This window comes from Phocoena sinus, chromosome 1 (assembly GCF_008692025.1).
Source record: "Phocoena sinus isolate mPhoSin1 chromosome 1, mPhoSin1.pri, whole genome shotgun sequence".
In the NCBI taxonomy this organism is placed as follows: domain Eukaryota; kingdom Metazoa; phylum Chordata; class Mammalia; order Artiodactyla; family Phocoenidae; genus Phocoena; species Phocoena sinus.
In genome coordinates, this window is record NC_045763.1 from 141,746,141 (window position 1) to 141,771,189 (window position 25,049).

The window sequence follows — 25,049 nt, forward strand, 5'->3', positions numbered from 1 at the left end:
GCAACTGTTTACATAGCATTTACATTGTATTTACAACTATTTACACAGTATTTACATTGTATTAAGTATTATAACTAATCTAGTGATGATTTAAAGTATAAGGGAGGATGTACATAGCTTATATGCAAATACTCTGCCATTTTATATAGAATGGACTTGAGCATTTGGGTATTTGAGGGTGTCCTGGAACCAGTCCCCTATGGATACCCAGGGACAACTATACCTTTCATAAGACCCACAAATTTTAATTGTGCTGACGTAATAAAGAGTAATTACTTATTTCTAGCTGTTATTTATTCAGCAATACAGCTGAACATCTGCATCAGCTTGCTGCTGGCAGATATATCAATGTGGCTGTAACTTTTGGGGGGCAGGATAGTGTATGTGCAGAATGGAGAAGATGGCATTGTACCATAGGGTACATTTACAGTATGTAAAAATATCTCATTGTAAAGAATATTTAATTTATATAAGATTTTAAAGTATTTGAAATATTTACATTACCTCATTTAATCTTTACATAGCTGTGGTATGAGACAAAAATATTGCCTCCAAAATGTATGTGGAGGGCTTCCCTGGTGGCGCAGTGGTTGAGAGTCCGCCTGCCGATGCAGGGGACACGGGTTCATGCCCCGGTCTGGGAAGATCCCACATGCCGCGGAGCAGCTGGGCCTGTGAGCCATGGCCGCTGAGCCTGCGCATCCGGAGCCTGTGCTCCACAACGGGAGAGGCCACAACAGTGAGAGGCCCGTGTACCGCAAAAAAAAAAAAAAAAAAAAAAAAAAAAGTATGTGGAAACTTAAGCCCAGAGAAGTTTCCGTGACCAGCTGAGGTCACATGGCTTGTATGTGACAGGATTGGCCCTGGAACACAGGATTACTAACACTGGTCCATTTTCTTTCCCACACACATGTGTATTTGAGTTGGTTTAATCTTCTTTCTTGGAATCAGTATCCACTAGGTGAATTTAGCTATAAAGTTACAGAATCACTGGCCATCAGTGGCTTAAACAAATAGAGGTTTATTTTCTCACATAATGAGAAGCCTGAGGCTGGCAGTCACTGGAGTTGGTCAGCACCTTACTCTTACCAGGACAGGAGATCTAGGATCCTCCTGGTCCTTCCTTTGTTATCGGAAAATGGTTGCTGCATTTGTAGTATCAAGTCCACATTGAAGGCAGTGTGGGAAGGGAAAGGAATGCTATCTTTCTCTTTTGGCAGGAGAGCAAAAAATTTCCCAAACCCACCCCCTCACCTCACCCCTGCCAGCAGACTTCCATTTAGACTTTTTAGTTCTACAGTGATTCCTGGGGTCACCTCAATTTCCAAAGAAGGCTGAGAAAGTCTCAGCTTTTCCAACTCCTCTACTGAAGGGAAGAAAGGAATTGGTAACAGACATTAGGTCATGAGCTAGGCTATCATATCTACTTTAAAATTAGTACTAGAAGACTCCCCTGGGTTAGAGCTACAAATGATAATTCAAATAGTTGTATAACTTCTCAAAAGCAGGGAAAGTAGCTAATGCAGTATTCTTTCCTTACCATATTGATAGCTTTATTTTAGTTATGAACCCATTTAGGTACATGGGAGAATTCTACCTGAGTCTCAGTACAGCAATGCCATGTCTATTAGTCCTGGGTCTTTTCTTTAGTAGCTAATTTTTTGACATCAAAAATGAATTTAGGGGCTTCCCTGGTGGCACAGTGGTTGAGAGTCCGCCTGCCAATGCAAGGGACACGGGTTCGTGTCCCAGTCCGGGAAGATCCCACATGCCGCGGAGCGGCTGGGCCTGTGAGCCATGGCCGCAGAGCCTGCGCGTCGGAGCCTGTGCTCCACAATGGGAGAGGCCACAACAGTGAGAGGCCTGTGTGCCAAAAAAAAAAAAAAAAAAAAAAAAAAAAGAGATAAAAAAAAAAAAATGAATTCAGTATGTTTTGTCATATTATTCCTAGATATTTGTTTTTATGTTATTGTGCTTAGTAGGTTTTCTTAAATTTCATTTTGTAATGGTTGGTTTCATGAAGACCTAAATGTTTTCAGTGGGTATATTCGATTATAGCATGGTGAGTGAGCTTTATACTTTTCTGAATTTTGTGATTTTTGTTTTGCTGTAAATTTGTACTGCTTGTATGACCACAAGAAACAATAAAGCATTTTCTTTCAAAAAAAAAAAAAGAATTTAACTTTGCATGATGAAAATTCTTATATAAGACTTTAGGCAAACATTTCCTATTCTTTTCTTTTTTTTCCCCAGTTCGACCAACTATAGCCAACAGTGGCAGCCACCCTACTGAAATCATCGTAACTCGAGGGAAGAGCATTTCCTTAGAGTGTGAGGTGGAGGGTATTCCTCAACCGACAGTGACCTGGATGAAAGATGGCCGCCCTTTAACTAAGGGAAGGGGAATGGAAGTAACGGATGAAGGTCATATCCTTCAACTGAAGAACGTCCATGTGTCTGACACAGGCCGTTATGTGTGTGTTGCTGTGAATATAGCAGGAATGACTGACAGAAAATATGACTTAAGTGTACACAGTAAGTATAAACAGGCTCAATAGGTCCATTCACTGGCTATAGCCTCCTGGATGGGAGATATAGACCTCAAGTGTTGAGTCTTTTATTTATAGTCGATTATTTTCTACATTTGCACCACTTCTTTAGATTAGTCTCATCACTCCTCCTACTATGCCTGACCTTCCATATCTTACCTTGCTGAAATAAGCATATATTGGATATTCTTTTAGGAAAGCACATAGTAAAGTAGATAATTATCTTCTTCAAGTACTTTTGATCCAGTGCTATCCCAAGTAACATTCCATAATTCTATGTTTTCCACATTAGCTGACTTGGCTAGTGTAAGTCTAGGTTCCTTAGAGCTTACTGACTGAGCATCAGATGGGCATAAGTTGTACTGAAGTCAGCTTTAAAATTCTAAGTAATGAGCAATAAATGTCCATAGGAATGGACCAAACATACATGTACTCAGGGATACCTATTTGTATGCATACAACTTGAATTGCATTTTTAAAATCTATAGAAATGGTAAATCTAATAGACATGGTCTTGTAACTTAAATCCAGTTAGAACATGCACAAAGTCCAGTATTAATATCTTGTAGTTTGCAGCCAATGTGTAAGCCAAAGCTAGAGACTGAAAAGGAATCAGTCCTATGTATCGTTTTGTTAGATTGTGGTTTTTTCATTCTTTTTAACAGGTGCTTACTATTTCATTATTTGAATGTTTCATACTTTATTTGATCAGTTCTCTAGGTAGGGACATTTAGGTCAGTTGTATTAACAAGAATTTCTGTCATAAAATTTCCTAGGCAAGACTAATGTTGAGAAATCAAGGTCTCAGATTATGCCAAATTCCAGTTGGCTCAATCTTCCATGTACTTCAATTCTGCAAGACCATTGAAAGTGGAGGGTGTCACTGGCCCTTCTCTGTGCAGAAGGAAAACATGATGGAGGGGTAACTTTCCATGGGGCGAATGAGGGACATAGAGGAACTCAAGGCCTCTGTGTAGCCTTGTTTTATCTATGTTCCAGTGCTGGCTTAATTGGGTTTTAACACTGGTTCTCCTCTGACCCAGCCCTTGCACTTGTCCAGGCCTGTTGGGTCAATGTGACTTGTCACTCTATCCTCAGACTATCCTGAGTCTGCTCTGCTCATTGCCCAAACCCATCTTCTCAACCCACTTTGTGTGTCTCACATTTTTGCATTCACAAGGCATATTTGACCCGAGGAGCTGGTCACTCATGTCTTTTCTAGGCTTCTGGAACTGCCCCACCCCTGCCCCTCTTGGTTGGTCTCTAACTCTCAGGCAACTCCTTCCTCTCAACCTCTCTTATTGTTTCTCCCTACTCTTCCAGACTGTAGTGTTAGAATGCCCCAAGGCTCTGAAATGGGCAATACCTGCTTCTCTATCCACACCCTCTCATGGGTGATTGTGCCAATCCCACCCCCCTAATGTGATTGAGCAAGGGAAACGCCTAGGAATCATCCTTGACTCCTCTTTTTCTCATATCTGGTGTCACTAAGTCCCATCAACTCTACTGCTCCTGTTCTAGTTGAAACCACATTTGTCTCCATGAGCTGGATTGGGGTGAAAATAAGCAAAAAACCAGCAAGGAAGCAACTAGCCCAAGGAACAAAAATATAGTTAGTATAGATAACATGAAAGCGGGTGTGTTTCACGAGGTTTTGAGCTTCTAATTTGTTCGATTGTTTTTATTTTTTATTTATTTATTTTTGCAGTACGCGGGCCTCTCACCTCTGTGGCCTCTCCCGTTGCGGAGCACAGGCTCCGGACGCGCAGGCCCAGCAGCCATGGCTCACGGGCCCAGCCGCTCCGCGGCATGCGGGATCCTCCCAGACCAGGGCATGAACCCGTGTCCCCTGCATCGGCAGGCAGACCTGTCCACCACTGTGCCACCAGGGAAGCCCTGTTTTTAATTTTTAATACTAGAATTATTTGTTAGAAAATTCTGCCTATAAGAAAGTCATGAATCCATATTACCAGAAAAGATGAGTGACTCACAGAAAATCATTCACCACTATTAGAATAACAATATGAAAGTCATATGGGGACTTCCCTGGTAGTTCAGTGGTAAAGAATCCACCTTCCAACGCAGCAGATACAGGTTTGATCCCTGGTCAGGGAACTAAGATCCCACATGCCATGGGGCAACTAAGCCCACGCGCCACAACTACTGAGCCCGGGCACCTCAACTAGAGAAACCCACGTGCCGCAAACTACAGAGCCCACGCGCTCTGGAACCCGCGCACCACAACTACAGAGCCCACATAACCTGGAGCCCTTGCACCACAACTAGAGAGAGAAATCCCACACGCTACAACTTGAGAGAAGCTCGCATGCTGCAACGAAAAGCCCGAGCGCTGCAACTAAGACCCAATGCAGCCAAGAATAAATAAATAAAATTAACAACAAAAAAAATTTTTTTTAAGTCATATGTTGCTATTAGTGAGGAAGAAGTGACATTTTTACTTCCAGGAGTGTTGTCCTCGTCGTCGTCGTCATCATCATCATCATCTTGTGATTGCTTATTTTGCTTACTGTTGACTAGAAAATGGAAGCCTTATTTTTAAGAATAAGCTGTTCAGAATTTGGTGTTTGTTACGTACTAACCACCCTCCTTTCCATTTCTTGTTTGTTTTGTTTTGTCTTACAGCCCCTCCAAGCATCATAGGAAACCACAGGACACCTGAAAATATCAGTGTGGTGGAAAAAAACTCAGTGTCCCTAACTTGTGAAGCTTCAGGAATTCCCCTGCCTTCAATTACCTGGCTTAAAGATGGGTGTCCTGTCAACTTTAGCAGTTCTCTGAGAATTCTCTCAGGTATTAGAAATTCTTGTAACCTGGTAACCTGATTAGCTTCCTGTGGCCACAGTTTCTCCTTAATTTCTCATAACTCCATGTCTTCTTCTTTTCTTTATGATCTAGCTGCTTACTATAATCCCCACTGATCATATTAAGAAAAAATTTTAGGACATCAGAAGCTATATGACAATGGGGAAAATCTCTAAATATCTCTATATCCTTTTGACAAAGAAATCTTTGCACTCGCTTATTACTTAAATCATGGGGATGTCAGAGCATTCATGTTGGAATGAGTACCCGCCAATCTGAAAAGTGAAGAATGAAAAGAAATACTTGAAGCCAGAGCCTAGAGTGAATAATGTTCTATAACAATTTCGATAACCACGAGTTTAAATTTTTTCACAACTCTAATCTGAGTGAGATTTATATTTCCAAGATGGAATAGTTTTAAGTGAGCTAAGATTTTATCATTATTGTAAAAAAGATATTCCTCTTATTCCTTATCTAATTATGTAGGAAAATCTATTAGCTTATTCTTTATGGATCAGTGTAAGTGTCGGGAGAGGTGTCTTGGGGCATGCCCACAGGAATCTGCACTTGGCCCCTTTCAGTAATAATTTGGGTACAGACTAAGAAAATAATCTTGCCAAGTTTATGGGTAATACAAAGCTTGGATATTTAGAAGAATACCTAATGTGTTGAATGAAGGCATCCGAATTCAAACACACCTCACTCTGGAACGTTTGAAGTAAACCTGACAAAATGAAAGTTAAGTAAACTCCTGCACTCACATTCAGAAACCAATGGTGAAAATTAGGGTGAGAAATAGCTTCAGAATCCTTCATATGAAAAGATCTCTGAATTGCTTTGGGTATTGAGTATGCATTGACAAGATAATGTGTTTGTCAGGAAAACAGATGCGATGTTTTGTGCCACATGAATAAAATATATTTTCACCAATAAAACGAGTAAAACACCAGTTGTATTGTGGATTTAACTTACTCATTAGGAAGACTAGAAGAAGGATTTATTGACAGTATTTTCGAAGGAGGATAACCATGATGGCAAAGGATTGCAAAGTAAACTATACGTCCAATTCTATTTAACCTGGAAAAATAAACCTTGTGTAACTCATGACGACGTAGTGAAAATTACATTTAAATACTTGAAGAGCCATGGCGTAGAAAAGATGATGTTGGTTCCGTCTAGTGCCAAGTAATACCAGTGTAGGGAAAATTCTAGGGACAGATTTCGGTCTGAATCCAAACAACTTTAAAAAATATTTGTATTGTTGAAAGTCAAGATGAGCTATTTTAGGAGGTAACAAGCTTCTTGCCCCTAAAGTTGTTCAAAGTTTAAATTCTCACTTTTGAAGGCTTTTTCAGAAAACATACTTTCCTAGTATTTGAATTAGGTCTAAATAGCCTAAGGTCCCTCTGTTTCTTCAAGATCTTGGTCTGTAAATGATAGGGGCTTAACGAGGAATATACATTGCTATAATTATTATATCTATCGCCTATAATACTAGATTTATAACCTCAGGCAAGTTTCTTAACTTTGCTAACTTCAGTTCTTCACTTGTAAAGTGAGGATACTAGTGGCATTTGCCTCTTAGGGGGTTTTGTAAAGATGAGTTAATATGTGTAAAGCAGCTAACACAGTGCCTGCTTATATCCTAAGCATCCAATACATGTTTGTTATTATTTGCCATAGACAACCTGGTAAAAGATTTGGGTTTCCCTATCCTAGGAGACTTTCCTATGTCCTATAATGCTTTCATTTTTGAAGGACTGCCTTCCTCTGTTGATCTTAAGGAATGCATACTGATGGCAAAGATTTCATTGCAGTTTGGTTACCAAAAACCTGAACACATTATCTTCTTCTCTTAATAGTCATCCTTATATTATTGTGTTTTTTTAAATTCTCAATTGATGAAAAAGTAGGAACTCTTTTTAAATATAATAACTACATCAGGGTTCCTGGAAACGAAAAAGGCAAGATAAAATTAGGTACTCTGGCTTATTATAGATCCACAGGAGTAGTGTTTTGGTTTTATTGTATAGCTTTGTTTTGTTTGACTAGCAGCTGGAGATCCCAGAGCGAACACATTAAATGTACTTCACCTTGTGGCGCTGCCAGAAGAGTCATTCAGTTTTACAGTCTGAACATGTGTGTTGTGCAATCGATGACTGAGAATCAGATGAATGGCGTATGACTCGCTTGTTCCTTGATCGGCTGCACATTTCTGTTTCATTAAGATTAGTCCTCCTGAGACATTAAGTCAGGCTTTTCTGAAAGAAGTACTTTCTTGAAGGTCCTATCACTGTTATGAAGTTATCTGCCAAGAACAGATAGCTGCTATAAAAATTTAATAGGTACGAGAAATGTCTCCATCTAAGTATAATTTACTGTCCAACCCTTTTTTGTCTTTCACTGCAATAAGGGAGAGGACCAGGAAACAAAGAGAAAGGAAAGATCATGAGATTTATGAGGTTGAGGTTTGCAGAGCCAGCAATGACTCATAAACGTTGTATTTTTTTAATATCTCTCAACTGGAATCATATTATGGTCTCACTAATCTGAAGTAGCAGTGAGTGCTTTTGAATCCTTTCCTAATTAACATAAGTTTTTTGACATGTTTAGGGCATTTCTGTATTCAACTTTGCTTACTTAAATTCAACTGGGGAAAAAGACTGAGTTTAGATAATCAGTTTTGTCTGTCTAAGTAAGATATTACTAAGTTCACCTTTCATTGGTTTGAGGATGAGTAGGTTGCTTATAGGAAAAGCTCAATGAGGGCTTGTGTTTATAAAAACATAAAGCAGATGGAAACTCCTGATAAATTCAGATCCAGGTGAATATTTACATGAAAATTTTATGTTTAACCATTTCAGTGTTTTTAGTTCAAATTCAAGGTACTAAGCAAAAATACACCGAGTGGAAAATTATTACAAAACCTAAGAAATGATTTACACTTTTTTTAAAACATCTTTATTAGAGTATAATTGCTTTACAATGGTGTGTTAGTTTCTGCTGTGTAACAAAGTGAATCAGTTATACATATATATATATATATATATATATATCCCCATATCCCCTCCCTCTTGTGTCTCCCACCCTCCCTATCCCACCCTCTAGGTGGACACAAAGCACACAAAGTGTATATATGTCCATGCCACTCTCTCACTTCATCCCAGCTTACCCTTCCCCCTCCCCTTGTCCTCAAGGACTCTACTCTCTCAGTGTGTCTGTTTGTTCTCTGCCAGCTTTGTTTCAGTCTCATCTGCTGGCTCCTCTTCCTTGGTCCTTAATAGGAGTTTTCCTCCAAATTACACCCTTCAGCATATCAGTTTCATTCCCAGTCTACCAGAATCTTTCTTCATTACATAGAAGTTCAAAATATAAAGAGGAACAAAATCAGAGTCGTGCTAATGAACAGAGTGACCCTCGTAAACTTTGATATAAATAGTTCTAGAATTCCATGAAACTCAATTGAAAACTGGTAGTCAGTCTTCATGGTTCCATTCATCCCTTGTATATTGATGTCATCCCAATCTGGGTAGTTGGTGTGGTCCTCTTTCTAACGTTCCCAGTTCATGTGTTCCACTGCAAACTGGGAATCTTTTCGTAAACATCCTGTCACAGTTGTTTTTCTGAAGCACGAATCAGAGCATGACTTTTTGTTTATGTACTTCCATGGCCTTTAGTGAACACAGTAAAGTCCAGATTCCTTAGCATAGCATTCGAAGGCCCACAGAATCTGGTCATACTCCAACTAGTCTCATCTCTCACTGTTTTCTCCGCCTGTTCTGTTTTAGGTGCCACACCTCTCATCTACTTTCTACCTCTAGATCCTCATTCATACTCTACCTACAGCAGTGTCTCTTAACTCCTCTCTGTGTTAAAGAATACTTAACCTTTCAAGATTATGTTCAAACCGTACCTCTGTGAAACTCCATTTCTTACTTGCTGTCACCTAGGTTTCTATTAACTTTTTTTATCCATTAAATCAGAAATTTCTTCTGAATTATCTATTCTGCTTCATATAGCCTTAAAACATGTGATATTTTTTAAAAGCTTGACATAAATGCATTTTAAAGGCCTTTGAAGTGAATTGATTAAATTTTCCCAAAATTCAGCGCTACACGGCTAACTTGTAAAGTTACAGATTTCTTTTTGCGTCATCTGGTGGTTTGCTTCTCCAGGAGGAAGGACTCTGCGGTTGATGCAGACCAGAATGGAAGATGCTGGCCAGTATACTTGTGTAGTAAGGAATGCAGCTGGTGAAGAAAGAAAAACCTTTGGGCTTTCAGTATTAGGTATTTATATAACTTATAATATCTAGACAAAATAAAATTGTCTTAAATACATTCTGGAAGCAGAGTTAAAATTTATCTGCAGCTTGAACTTACATTTATGTATTCTTTGGCCCCTGGACTGTCACTCTTGGCAAGAATTCAATGTTAGAATGGTTTGTACGAAATCAGTTGGATTAAAATGGCTGAAATGCCATGTCTTATCAGTTCACAATTGTTCAACAATGTTCTAAGACTCTGATAACTTGTTTAATGTGAGTGCTTATCAGAGTTATAGAGGGAGAAATGTGTCTAATAGATTTTGTTATTCTTTGACTTGTTGACATATTTATGATTTACATACAATAAAATTCATTATAATTGAATTTATGACATATAACTTTATAGTATGTCTTAGAATTGATCAAACAATATGATAACATTCTAGTAAACAAATAATAATGAGAATTTGGAGGGATTGTTTTAAAGGGTACAGCCTAATAAAAAATATGAAAATAGATGCCTATAAATAACCATTTTGCTGTTAGAACTGTTACTTTTTCTGTCTTTTTTTTTTTTAGTACCACCTCACATTGTGGGTGAAAATACATTTGAAGATGTGAAGGTAAAAGAGAAACAGAGTGTTGCATTGACTTGTGAAGTGACAGGTAAGGGGCTCATTTCTTGCATTTCTGCTCAACTCACTGGTTATTCATTGCCTCCACTTATCTCTTAGTTGAGAAAAATCAAGCATTTGACCTTGAATTCTAGCCCAATATAGATGGTAGAAGTATAGGAGGAAACCTTTCAGATTCTGTGGAGATAAAAAGGAAATTCCTACACTGAAAAAAGGAAGGAAGGAAGGAGAGAGGGAGTAGGGGAGGAAGGAAAGCAAGGAAGAGAGAGAGACAGAAAAAGACACATTAGTCTTTTCTTTCAACTCAATAAATGATTCTTTTTTTTAATCCTGTTCCTACTTGTGGGTAAGATTTCCTGTCCCACCTCCTCTTATTTTTTCTTTCCTTCCCTATGTTTGTACCTTCCTTTCCTTTTTATTGTTTTCTTAAATTTTATTTCAAAGAAATAGGAATTTTGGTGAAAGTATAGCATCACTGATAGTGGGAATTACCCAAGATCAAAACTGTCACCTTTTGTAAGCATGTTTGCATATTACAAAGGAAATGGAGAAGAGTAAAAATAAAAATGAAAATTCTAAGCCCAATTTCACCGGCTTTACCAGTGAATCATTGTGTTGCATGTAATAAAAATAAACAGATCTCTAAGAGAATGTGTTCAAGACTGTCTTTTCAGTAAAGGCACAGCCTTGCAGTTTTAATGGAACGACTAGAGCAGTCCATACTTTTTATAGAAAGCAAGTGTTTTAAGGAAGATTCAATTAATTTCTTATTTCGTTGTTTACATGCCTTGCATGAGCAATACATTTAAGTAAGCAAGAAAGACAGATATAAAAAGTGTCACATAAACTATTACTTAACCTGTTTTCTTTTTTTCTTGCAATGATGTGGTAACAACTATTGCATAGAGAACAGCTGCCTAAATTTTGTATCATCCCATCTTGAGCCTTCCAGTTTGTTTTTTTTAACGTTGACATTTGGTTTTTTAAGATATTTCTTTTTTATTCTTTCTTTCAGTTTCATTGATATATAATTGACATATAATATTGCATAAGTTTAAGGTGATTACACAAACACACACATACACACACACACAAAATGATCACCATGTTTAGCTAACATCCATCACTGCACATAGCTACACAACTTTTTTTCTTGTAATTAGAACTTTTAAGATCTACTCTCTTAGCAGCTTTCAGTTATACAATATGGTATTGTTAACTGTAATCACAATTATCATCTTATAACTGGAACCTTCCGACCACCGTCACTCGTTGCCCCACCTCTAACCTCCTACCTCTATAACCACTAATGGGTTCTCAGTTTCTATGAGTTTGGTTTTATTAGATTTCACATATAAGTGAGAACATACAGTAAGTCTTTCTCTGTCTGACTTATTTCCCTTAGTATAATGTCCTCGAGGTTTATCTGTGTTGTCAAAAATGATAGGATTTCCTTCTTTTTTCATGGCTGGATAATATTAAATTATATATATATAGAAAATAATATTAGTATTATATATTGTATAGTAATATTTAGTATTTAATAATAATATTAAATTATATGTATAATTTTATATATGTCACATTTTCTTTATCCAGTTACCTATCTATGGACACATAGGCTGTTTCCATGTCTTGGCTATTGTGAATAATGCTGCAATGAACATGGGAGTGCAGATGTCTCTTTGAGATAGTGATTTCGTTTTCTTCGGATATATGCCTAGAAGTAGAATTGCTACACATACGATAGTTCTATTTTTAGTTTTTTGAGCAACCTTGATACTGTTTTCCATAGGGGCTATACCAATTTACATTCCCTCCAAAGGTGCACAAGGGTTCCCTTTTTTCCACATCCTCATCAACACTTGTCATTTCCTGTATTTTTGATAATAGCTGTTCTAACAGGTGTAAGGTGATATCTCATTGTGGTTTTGGTTTGCATTTCCTGGATGATTAGTGGTGCTGAACAGCTTGTCTTGTACCTGTCAGCCATTTGAATATCTTCTTTGGAAAAATGTCTATTCAGGTCCTTTGCCATTTTTTTAATTGAATCCTCTGTGTGTGTGTGTGTGTGTGTGTGTTTGCTATTGAGTTATATGCATTCCTTACATATTTTGGATATTAACCCCCTTATCAGATAGTGCTTTGAAAATATTTTTTCCCACTTTGTAGGTTGCCATTTAATTTTGTTGATGTCTTCTTTTGCTGTATAGAGCTTTTTAGTTGATGTAGGCCCATTTGTTTTTGCTTTTGTTGCATATGCTTTTGGTGTCATATCACAGAAATCATTGCCAAGACCAATGTCAAGGAGCTGTGTACCTATGTTTTCTTTTTTAATTTCAGCTGCTTTTTAAAATTTTTTTATTATTTTATTTATTTTTTAATGTTTATTTTTAATTTGTTTTTATTTTTTAATTTTATTTTTGGTTGCATTGGGTCTTCATTTCTGTGCACAGGCTTTCTCTAGTTGTGTCGAGTGGGGGCTTCTCTTGTTGCAGAGCACAGGCTCTAGGTGCTCAGGCTTCAGTAGTTGTGGCATGCAGGCTCAGTAGTTGTGGCTCATGGGCTCTAGAATGCTGGCTCAGTAGTTGTGGCTCCCGAGCTTAGCAGCTCCGCAGCATGTAGGATCTTCCCGGACCAGGGATTGAACCCATGTCCCCTGCATTGGCAGGTGGATTCTTAACCACTGCATCACCAGGGAAGTCCCTGTCCCTCTGTTTTCTTTCAGGAGTTTTATGGTTTCAGGTCTTACATTTGATACATTTCAAGTTAATTTTTATGAGTGGTATAAGACGCGGGTCTAGTTTCCTTCTTTTGCATGTGAATATCCAGTTTTCCCACTGGCATTTACTGAAGAGACTCTTTTTCCAATGAGTATTCTTGACCCTCTTTACTAATATTAGTTGATCGTATATGCATGGCTTTATTTCTGTGCTTATGATTCTGTTCCATTGGTATATGTGTCTATTTTATGGCAGTACCTTACTGTTTTGATTACTGTAGCTTTGTAATGTACTTTGAAGTCAGGACGTATGATGTTCCCAGCTCTTCTTTCTCAGGATTGCCTTGGCTATTCAGTGTCTTTTGTGATTCCAAACAAATTTTAAGATTTGTTTTTCCATTTCTGTAAAAAATGCCATTGGAATCTTCATAGAAATTGCACTGAGCCTATAAATAGCTTTGGGTAATATGGACATTTTAACAATATTAATTCTTTCAATCCATGAACACAAGATATCTTTCTGTTTATTTGTGTCTTCTTTTATTTATTTCATCAATGTTTTATAGTTTTCAATGTAGAGATCTTTCACCTCCTTGGTTAGATTTATTCCTAAGTTTTTGTTTTTGTTTTTGATGCTATCGTAAATGAGATGTTTCTTTAATTTCTTTTTCAGATCATTTGTTGTTAGTGTATAAAAATGTAGTGATTTTTTAATGTTGATTTTGTATCTGAAACTTTATTAAATTTGTTGATTAAAGCAAACAGTTTTTGGGTGGAGTCTTTAGGACTTTATATAAATAATCATGTCATCTACAAATAGAACTTTACTTCTTCCTTTCCAATTCTGATGCCTTTTATTTCTTTTTCTTGCCTGATTGGCTAGGACTTCCAATAAAGTGTTGAATAGGAATGCTGAGAGTGGGCACCCTCATCTTGTTCTTGACCTTAAAAAACTTTCAGTCTTTCAGTACTCAGTATGATGTTAGCTGCAGATTTGTCATATGGCCTTTATTATGTTGAGGAATAATGTTCCTTCTATATACAATTTGTTGAGATTTTTTATCATAAATAGATGTTGAATTTGGTCAGGTGCTTCTCTGCATCTATTGAGATGAGCATATGATTTTTATCTTTCATTCTATTGATATAATGTATTATATTGATTTGTGTATCTTGAACCATCCTTGTATCCCAGAGATGAATACCATTTGATCATGGTGTATGATCCTTTTAATTTGATGCTGAATTCAGTTTTCTAGTATTTTCTGAGAATTTTGTATTTATATTCATCAGGGATGTTGGCCTGTAGTTTTCTTTTCCTGTGGTGTCCTTACCTAACTTGGGTGTCAGGGTAATGCTGGCCTTGTAAAATGAGTTTGGGAATGTTCCCTCATCAGATTTTTGAAAGAGTTTGAGAAGACTTGATATTAATTCTTTTTTAAACATTTGGTAAAATTTATCACTGAAACCATCTGGTCCTAGATTTTCCTTGTTGGGAGGTTTTGACTTCTGGTTTAATCTACTTACTAGTAATTGGTCTGTTCAGATTTTCTTTTTCTTCATGATTTAGTCTTGACAGGTTGTATATTTCTAGGAATTTACCCATTTCTCCTAGGTTGTCCAGTTTGTTGGCTGTAGTTGTTGAGCGTAATCTCTTATGATTCTTTGTATTTCTGTGGTATCGGTTGTAATGTCTCCTCTTTCATTTATAATCTTATTTATTTGGGTCCTCTCTTTTTTTTTTTTTTTCTTAGTCTAATGTTTTGTCAATTTTATCTTTTCAAAGAACCAATTCTTAGTTTTACTAATCTTTTCTATTGTTTCCTTGTACTCTGTTTCATTTATTTCTGCTCTAATTTTTTTTTTTTTTTTTTTTTTTTTTTTTTTTGCGGTACACGGGCCTCTCACTGTTGTGGCCTCTCCCGTTGCAGAGCACAGGCTCCGGACGCGCAGGCTCAGCGGCCATGGCTCACGGGCCCAGCCGCTCTGCGGCATGTGGGATCTTCCCGTACCAGGGCACGAACCCGTGTCCCCTGCATCGGCAGGCGGACCCTCAACCACTGTGCCACCAGGGAAGCCTCTAATTTTTATTATTCTCTTCCTTCTGCTAATTTTGGACTTAGTCTGTTTTTTTCCTAGTTCCTTGAGGTGTACTGTTAGATTTTTTTTAGAGATCTTATTTCTTCTGTGAAGTATGCATTTATCAGTATAAGTGTTCCTCTTAAAACGGCCTATGCTCTATCCCTTAAGTTTTGGTGTGTTGTGTTTCCATTTTCATTTGTCTCAAGAAATTTTTTTTCCCTTTTGATATCTTCTTTGATACATTGGTTGTTCAACAGTATGTTGTTTAATTTCCATTCATTTGTGTATTTTCCAGCTTTCTTCCTGTTATTGATTTCTCATTTCATATCATTGTGGTCATAAAAGACATTTGGTATGATTTCAATCACTTTAGATTTACTGAGATTTGTTTTGTGGTCTAACATATGAGCTATGCTAGAAAATGTTCTATGTGTGCTTGAAAAGAATGTGTATTCTACTTTTGTTGTACAGAATGCTCTGTATGTGTCTGTTAGGTATATTGGGTCTATGGTAATTTTCAAATCTCTGATTTGTTATTGATTCTCTGACTGGATGATCTATCCATTGTTGAGAGTGGGGTATTAAAGTCCCCAACTATTTTTTTGTGTGTGTGTGGTACGCGGGCCTCTCACTGTTGTGGCCTCTCCCGTTGCAGAGCACAGGCTCCGGGCACGCAGGCTTAGCGGCCATGGCTTATGGGCCCAGCCGCTCCACTGCATGTGGGATCTTCCTGGACCAGGGTACGAACCCGTGTCCCCTGCATCGGCAGGTGGACTCTCAACCACTGCACCATTAGGGAAGCCCCCCCCCCAACTATTATTTTATTGCTGCCTATTTCTCCTTTTATCTCTGTTAGTATTTGCTTTATATATTTAGGTGCTCCAATATTGGGTGCATAAATATTTTCAGTTATTATGTCTTTCTGATGGATTGACCCCTTTTTCATTGTCTCTTGCCTCTTTTGACCAATTTTAGCTTAAAGTCTAGGCTGATATAAGTATAGCTGCCCCAGCTTTCTTTTGGTTACCATATTCTTGACATATCTTTTTATATCCTTCTACTCTCAGTTCACATGTACCTCTAAAACTAAAGTGAGTCTCTTGTAGGCAACATATTGTTGGATCTTGATTTTTTTTTCTTCATTTAGCTATTCTATGTCTTTTGATTGGAGAATTTAATCCATTACATCTAAAGTAATTATTGATAGGTAAGGACTTACTATCTCCATTTTATTGGGGTTTTTTAATTGTTTTGTAGATCCTTTCTTCCTTGCTTCTTATCCTTCTCTTCTTTTGTCATTTGATGACTTTCTTAGCAATATGCTTTGAGTGCTTTATCGTAACTTTTTGTGTAGCTATTAAAGATTCTTTTCCTTTGTGGTTAACAGAGGCTTACATAAAATATATTATATGTAGAACATCCTATTTTAGACTAATAATAACTTAACTTTGATAGCATACATAAACTTTACTTTTACTTCTCTTTCTCTCACATCTTAGGTTATTAATGTTAAAATTTACATGTTTTTTATTTTGTGTATCTAATAACAAATTATAGATACAGCTATTTTTTAAATGTTTGTTTTTTAAATTTTAAAAGTGAGTTATGTCTCACCATTACAGTATTAGAGAATATGACTTTGATTACATATTTACCATTACCAGTGAGTTTTGCACATACATTTATGTGATTTTACAATGATAATTAGCATCCTTTTATTTCTACTTGAGAATGCCATTTTGAATTTCTTGTAAGACAGGTCTGGTGTGTTTTTTCGTTTTTGTTTGTTTCCCTCAGCTATTACTTGGAAAATCTTTATCTGTCATTTCATATTTTGGCAGCTATAGTATTCTTGGTGGACAGGCTTTTTTTTCAATATTTAGAACGTTTTATGCCATTCTCTCCTAGCCTTCTAAGTTTCTTATGAGAAATCTGCCTATACTCTTATGGGGGGTTCCCTTGTATGTGATGTGTTGCTTTCTTCTTACTACATTCAAAATTTAGTTATAATGTGTTTCAGTGTAGCCCTTTTTTAGTTCAATCTATTTGGGATCTTTTGTGCCTCATGAGTCTGGATGTCCGTTTGGGGAGTTTTCAGACATTATCACTTTAAATATACTTTCTGTTCCTTTCTCATTCTCCTCTCCTGGGATTTCCATAATGTGTATATTGTTTTTGTAATGGTATCTCATAACTCCTGTAGGCTTTCTTCACTTTTCATTCTTTTTTCATTTTGATCCTCTGACTGGATAATTTCAAATGAACTGTATTCTAGTTTACTGATTCTTTCTTTTGCTTGGTCAGCTCTGAAGTTGAAGCTCTCTTTTGAATTCTTTAGTTCAGTCATTCTATTCTTTAGCTCTAGTATTCATTTGTTTGATTGTGGTGTTTTTACGATTTCTATTTCTTTGTTGAACTTCTCATTTTGTTCGTGCATTGTTTTCTTCATTTTGTTACTAAACTTGATTAAGAGTATTATTCTGATTTCACAGTTCATAGATCTCCATTTTTTAGGGTCAGTTATTGAGTTATTGGAGCTTTATTAGTTTCCTGTGAGGTGTCATGTTTACCTAATTCCTTGTATTGGTATCTGCACACTTGAGTAAAGGGTCTCTGATTCCAGACTTTACAGGTTTGCTTGAGCAGAGATTGTCCTTCACCGTTCAACTCAACTTGGGATTCTGGATGGGTCAGCTGGTAGCATCCTTGGGCAGGTGGGGTTTTCTCTCAGGGTCTCTATTTGGGTGAGGCCACTGCCTCTGCCTTAGATGTGAGGTTGGGACGGGGGGTGCCATTGGCTGGGAACAGTTGGTTAGGACTGATGGTTTGGTTTCCTGCCCAAGTGCAACTGTAGAATAGGCCTGAGTTACCTGGATTCTCTGGTCATACTTCCTAGTTGGATAAGACTGTGTGCTATACTCAGCAGTTGGGTAGGCCTGTGAATTTGCTTTCCTGCCCAGGCAGGGCCATAGAACAAGCTCCATGGCCAATACAGCTGTGCCTTAATATGATATCATCCTAATCTTCTTTCCTAACAGAACGTGTTTTTATAGTTTTAAATTTTCAAAAAAAAATGAGCAATTTAAAACTTAATATTTAACAAAAGTCCCATGAAAAATATGAAAGATCTTTTTTCTCTAGGCTATAAATATTAAAGGAATAATTAATATATATTTCTATCTTTCTACCTATCTATGTATCTATGCTAGAATCCTGGCATACATATCTGCTTGTTGAATTGTTTAAAGTCTTTTTTTCCTTTTTATACAGCTTTCCCTCAAAAATAAAAATATTCTTTAAAAATTTAATATGAGTGCAAAGGTATTCATAAGTAATAATTTTAGTAAACATGTATACTCCATTATTTTTTAAGTGTATTTTACTATGAAAATATTTAATTGTAATAGCCTAAGGTATGGTATAAATTTAGTTAAACACAGAGACTAACATAATTCTTTCACTTATAGATTTTTAAAATCATAGCATGATTATTATTATAAATTCAGCTATGTTTGCAAATTTATTTTAAAATGCATGGCTACTGCATTGTTTCAGAAGTGGAATATTTTAAAAGGGAAATGAATAAAAATGCATCCTTTTAGTTACCAACTGTAGACATGTGATTATTAGCCAACTCTCAGAAATGACTTTTTGTTATAGGGAATCCAGTGCCAGAAATTACATGGCAGAAAGATGGGCAGTTCCTCAAAGAAGATGACACCCATCATCTTATGTCTGGTGGCCGTTTTCTTCAGATTACCAATGCCCAAGTGTCACACACTGGAAGATATACATGTTTGGCTTCTAATACAGCTGGTGACAAGAGCAGAAGTTTCAGTCTTAATGTGTTGGGTAGGTATAAGCATTGCTGCAAATCTTGAAGAATCAGCCACGGCAATAGGCTAAATTCTCTTCTTTTTCTGTTTACTTAATATTTCTACCATAGAATTTCATTATTTCAGAAGGACCAGTGCTTGTGTACATTTGCTGGTTTTCTTTTATTAATTCATACATTCATTCATTGCATTTGGCATACCTACTATATTCCAGGTACTGTGTTTTGTGCGAAGTACAACTATGAACAAGATAGATATTAAATAAGCAGTAGTAAAGGAAAAATAAATACTGGTCAAAAAGAAGCAGGTCAACAGTGAAAGAGGATCACCATGAGATGTTTTATCATTTCTTTGTGGGACTCTGCCATTATTGGTAATTGCCCATACTGAAATCTCTGTTGGTAACTATGATGAAGGAGAGGAGATACAGACAAGCACACCAAAACTGTATGCTTGCTCATGAGCGGTAGTGAATTAACACAGTCCCTTGGGAGGTTGAAGGGTTCAAACAAAACAAAACATCATTAAAATGATTTTATTTTAGGATTGTGCTTTCCTCTGTCTTAAAACACATTTCCCCTCCTTCCCGTTGCCAACTTATGTAGCAGTATTGTGAGCAGAACATCTGCTCCTGCTGGGGTGAGCAACTACCGTAGATTTTCTTTTTCTTAACATTATATGCTGCTCATCTGTCTTTATGTGTGTTTATCTGTGTCATTTGCTAACTCACTAATCCCTAAAAAATCTTAAAGGAAGAATGTTGACAGGTATTGCTGTGCAGTAAATTACCTGGACATTGCAAATTTAGATATTTTGCCATTTAATTAATAGTTATTTTTCCCAGATAAATCCCCTCCCCTTGAAATTAATATATAATGTGTAAATTCTATTTTGTCAGTGATAAGCTGTGAAGATTCCTAGATTAAAATGTAGACTGCAACTACAAGTGTAGGTTTTAAATCTCACATGGTTTCCTTCTGATTTAATACAGATTAGCTTGTACATTTGAATATCAAGCCGTTTGAGAGCAATAAAAACTACACCATGAAAAAATAAAGAGTAGGAATGATGAAATAACTACACATTCAGTTTCTGCAACATTAAAGTTATACTTATGTCTTGGAAATGATATTAAAATAGATTCCTAATTTCTGCTCACGTTAGAAATTTAAAATACACCACCTAAATGTATTGTATTTGATTACTAATATCAAAACACATTTCCTTCTACTTAAATAAACTGACCTATAATTGAGGATGCGATTTTTGCAATTTTTTATTTGTTGTATGTTTTGATAGTTATTGGCTAGACTGGGGGAATATGTAGTCCCATACATAGAAACTCCCATACAGGACACAGTCCTCAGGCAGCTTACAGTCTAATTGAGTAGAAGAGATATATAGGCCAGAAATGTTAAGTCAGAATACTGGATAATGTATTAATAAGTGTCAAATAAATAGTATATATAAGTAATAATTCCATAAAACTATAAACTCCCTAGGACAGAACCCTTTTTATCTTGAAAAGGATATAGCCCCAGCACCTAACATAGCAGTGAATAACAGATGCGTGGATAAGTAAGAATGAGAGTTCGTGAGCCAGTTGTCTCCTAACACACCTGTCTTCCCTGCACACCCATCAGCGAATGAAAGGCAAATGCCCTGCCCTGGATTTCTTCTCCTCTCCTGTAGCCCATTGCTTCTCACAGAGCTCTGTGTTCCTCATGCCTCCTTCCTCCTACCACTGACTCACCTCCCAGTACTGGCTCATGTCCACATCCTATCCCTGTCCTCTGGAAACCTGATTTAAAACTCTTTCTGGCTCCTTTCAGTAACTGAAATCTGACTTCCCAAGAGACATTAGCTCCCTGGGGACTCTCTCCAGTGGATATCACTTATTCTTTACCCCAGGCATCTCAAGTCATGCTCTCTGACTATATTCCTTCCTCTGCCTCCTACCCGCTTCCTAGTTACTTATTTCTTATCATTTTCCCTCATTGATTGAAGATGAGGGATCTGAATTCAAGTCTTCTTTTCACCAACTTCATATAAAGTTGAGGCTGTTCAGGTGTGTGCACTGGCAATTTCCAGTCTACCAGCCATAATTCAGTGTATTTACCCTTTCTTTTCCCAGAGGGTGTTATCCTTTTTGTTCACAGTTACTGCTTCTGCTTATGCCCTTGATCCTATATCTTTCCCCCTTCTTTGGTCTGCCAGTCATGCCCACCATCTGCCTCACCTTCAGCTTTGCCTTCTACTGTCTCCATCACTTCATACAGTCACTACTCCCTGTCTATACTTCTTGTCCCACTAAATATGGGCTTCTGCCCACACCATTCTTGACACTGCTGTGGTGAAGACTACCCTGTTGTTAGATCCAACAAACATTGTTCAGTCCTTATCTTAATGTTTGGATATTATGTATCACTTTCTCCTGGACACTGCTTTTCCCCAGTTATCCTTGCACCCCCTTTGGTTGCTCCCTTTCTCCCTCCTTTATGGACTCTTACTTAATCTGTCTCTTAAACGTTAAGTCCCCTCACATTTTGTCCTTACTTCAGTGTTCATTTCACTCTAGATATTCTCATCAAGTAACAAAAACTTAATTCCCGGAGGTTTAATGATCATCTCTTATCAACTGGAGACTTTTAAAAATCCATACCTGCAACCCTGATCCTTCTCCCAAGGTTCAGATTTCTATATACAGTTGCTTGTTGGACATTTCTACCTGGACTTCTCACAAGCACTTAAAATTCAAGATATTCAGACTGAACAAATCATCTTCCCCTCCTAAGTGAGCAAATCTTTCCATATTTTCTATTTATTTTGCTTTGTTGAAGTTTACCTAGGTTCGTTCCCAAGCAATAAAATTGGAAGTTATATTTGACGCTGGTTTCTTTACCCCTTAAATTCTATCATCAAATCCTGCCAGTTGATTTCCTAAATTTTTCTTTAGTTGCTCCCGCCTCTTTATGCCTTTATTCACTGCTCTAGTTCAGGCCCTCACTATCTTTTATGGAACAAATGTACTTGTCTGTCTTTCCCCTGCTTCCAGCATTGACCCCCTTGAATCCATCCTCTATATATTTCCTGCTTGCCCCTCATTGTTTACACTACTCTGCTCCCAATATGTTTCCTCCTCCTAGTAGTCTCCCTTCTTTCACCTTCTGACCACCACCAGTCCTTTGAGGCTCAGTTTGAAATCTCCATTAGGAGATCTTCCCTGATGAGAGTCCACACACCACCCCACACCTGAGATTGGATTGGATGCCATGCCCCCATATATCCTGCACCAAAATTCCCAGTATTGCCCATACTACATTGTGTTATGATTCCTTTTTATGTGTCATCTCCTCCATTACTCTGTGAGGTTCTCACTGCTTTTGTGTAGAATGAGGACACTAATGAATTGTTTCTGTAATTGTTAGGGAATGGAATTACACAAATAAGTACTATGGAAACTTAGAAATGTACAAATAAAGAAATTTCTGAATATATTTCTTTGATCAAGTTTTAAATCTTTTTCAGTATCTCCTACAATTGCTGGTGTTGATAGTGATGGCATCCCTGAAGATGTCACTGTTATCCTTAACAGCCCCACATCTTTGGTCTGTGAAGCTTATTCATATCCCCCAGCCACCATCACCTGGTTTAAGAATGGAACTCCTTTAGAATCCAACCGAAATATCCGTATTCTTCCAGGTAATTAGCTCACTTCAGATGCCCAAGTTGCATTTGTGCCATTTACTTTTTCAGAAGAACAGAATCATTGACTATTTTTATAAAAATACTTAATGTTGTTGCTGGTATTGTACTATTGCTGTCTTATTTTTTAGTATTTTGTATGTATGTTGTAATCTAAGTTATCTAAAATTACTTTTTGAAAGACCAATAAAGTAAATAAAAGGCAAGTAAATAAATACTACAGTGTAATTAATTGCTCAAATATAATGTAGAATGCCAAAAAGAGTAGAAATTCACTTTTTGTTGAATTGACCCTTGAAGGTTAGTATTTAGATTGACAGAGTTTATTTATTCCTCTTTAATTCCTGACAATATGTATGAAAACAGAAAGAATTTAAAAATATGACCACTGGCTGTAAGAAATGTATAGAGATAATACATGTGAAAGTTAATTAACAACAGGAATCCATGAATAATCATGGGTTCCTAATAGTCATAGGTTATGACAAATGGGATAGTGACAAGTTTTATAAGAATTCAAAAGAAGGAATGGCCACTGTGGGCTGAAGCAGTCAGGAAATGCTTTGTCATAGACAGAACTTGAACCAAACCTTAAAGAAAGTTATAGAATTTTGTTAGTTGGAAAGGAGAGATTTCAGATCCTTCAGGATGTCTAGTGTGGGAAAGTACAAAGGAGAATGGCATATCTATGTGCAAGTAATAATAAACAGACTCCTCACCTCCTTCTTGAGTGGAGACATTGTGTGTACAGGTGGGTATGGCAGGGAAGGGGGCAGGTAGGAGATAAGATCAGGAAGGAATATTGGAGTCATGTTTTAAATACCTGGATTTCAGAGGTTTGACTTTATACTTTAGTCAATTGAGAACCACTGAAGAGGTTTAGGAAGAAAGATACCATAATAAAAATGGTGTTTTAGCAAGATCAGTCTCTACTGATAGGCCAGGTAGATGAGAGGAAGAAGATGACAAAGGCAGAAGACCTATTTGTGAAGAGAGTAAAATAAGAACCTTAATTACAGTGTGTGCAGAGAGGTAGGGGAGGGTCAGAGTGAGCACGAGAGTCATTACCACGGAGGACCATCGTGGACTTAGTGAATGTCTCCATCCGGCAAGTAATGCCCATCTGTATTGTAGTTTGCCTATGTCAGATGTCTCTTACAGAATTGTCATAGAGAAGAAGAAATGTGTTAATAGTAAGAACTAAAACCTGATGGTTTGTGCAAACCCTGCTGCCACTGTGACTTCAGAGATTCTTTGGTGTTCCATTGCTTTTCAGGAGGTAGGACTCTGCAGATCCTAAATGCACAGGAGGACAGTGCTGGGAGATACTCTTGTGTAGCCACTAATGAGGCTGGAGAGATGATAAAGTACTATGAAGTGAAGGTCTACAGTAAGTCCCGAAAGAACACTGTGTTCCTAGTTTTCCCCAGGTTTTCTAACTTTTTTAATTCTAATCTAATTTCTAACTAATTTAATTTTTCATTATGGGTTCATAATTATTTATATTCATAATTAAAGTTTATCGTTTATCCAGCTCGCTTCATTAAGATGGAAGTTGAATTAAGCAATGTGCCCATGACTTCAGTTGCTTAAATACGTGAAAGGCCACTGAATCTGCTCTCTTCAACTTTTTGGAGAACTTGTCAGTGGCACTTCCTTAAGTTTCTCTATTTTTTTCTCGTGAATTACCCTCTTCTGAATTCTGCTGCATATAAGTACTTGCATGCACGAAACTCTTCCTTAAATATATATGCTCTATTCAGCAGCCTACGATGAGTTTGTCATTGACTTTGGGCTAATCCACTGTACATTGACCTATTCAAAAAAAATTATGCTACCACTGATAGGCAATAAATTTCAGAATTTTGTTTTTAAAAAGGAAGAGTATCTTTTTTATTGTCTTTTGTTCTTTGAATCATTCCCCTTAGTGACTAATAAAATGCATTCTATGGGTCATACTCAGACTGTGTCTGGGGACCCGGAACAACCTAAACTAACTGTTCTGTGAAGGACATTAACCTCATTGGCAGTATTATAATGACGAGGAGGGAAAGGTAGTTTTCTTCACATTCTGTATATGAACACTGCCATTTCATAAGATGCTAACTTGGGTCCTTGATGAAAGGAGAGCATAGAAGATGCCTACGTTATTTCCTTGTTTTCTTATTAAGTGATCCTTACTGTGTTCCATGTCATTCCATTTAAAAGAACTAATGTTTAATACTTTAATATTCGTGTTTATGCAGTTCCACCCATAATCAGTAAAAGAGACCTCCTGGGGCCAGGTGTTTCCCCCAAAGAAGTGAAGATCAAAGTAAACAACACCCTGACCTTGGAATGTGAAGCCTATGCAATTCCTTCTGCCTCTCTCAGCTGGTACAAGGATGGACAGGCCAGTCAAGTTTTTTCATTTGCTGATGTTTTTTTATA

The 25,049-nt window shown here is 37.1% G+C and overlaps 1 protein-coding gene across 1 annotated transcript in view; it reads left to right on the forward strand.

Moving 5' to 3' along the window:
- HMCN1 (hemicentin 1) overlaps positions 1–25,049 on the forward strand; it is a 521,707-nt gene that overhangs the window by 331,875 nt on the left and 164,783 nt on the right. Inside the window, exons 45-52 of the mRNA XM_032606174.1 lie at positions 2,254–2,535; positions 5,193–5,360; positions 9,548–9,661; positions 10,219–10,305; positions 18,739–18,930; positions 22,443–22,616; positions 23,896–24,009; positions 24,866–25,011. Coding sequence (XP_032462065.1) covers positions 2,254–2,535; positions 5,193–5,360; positions 9,548–9,661; positions 10,219–10,305; positions 18,739–18,930; positions 22,443–22,616; positions 23,896–24,009; positions 24,866–25,011 — 1,277 coding nt within the window. The remainder of the gene's footprint in view (positions 1–2,253; positions 2,536–5,192; positions 5,361–9,547; positions 9,662–10,218; positions 10,306–18,738; positions 18,931–22,442; positions 22,617–23,895; positions 24,010–24,865; positions 25,012–25,049) is intronic.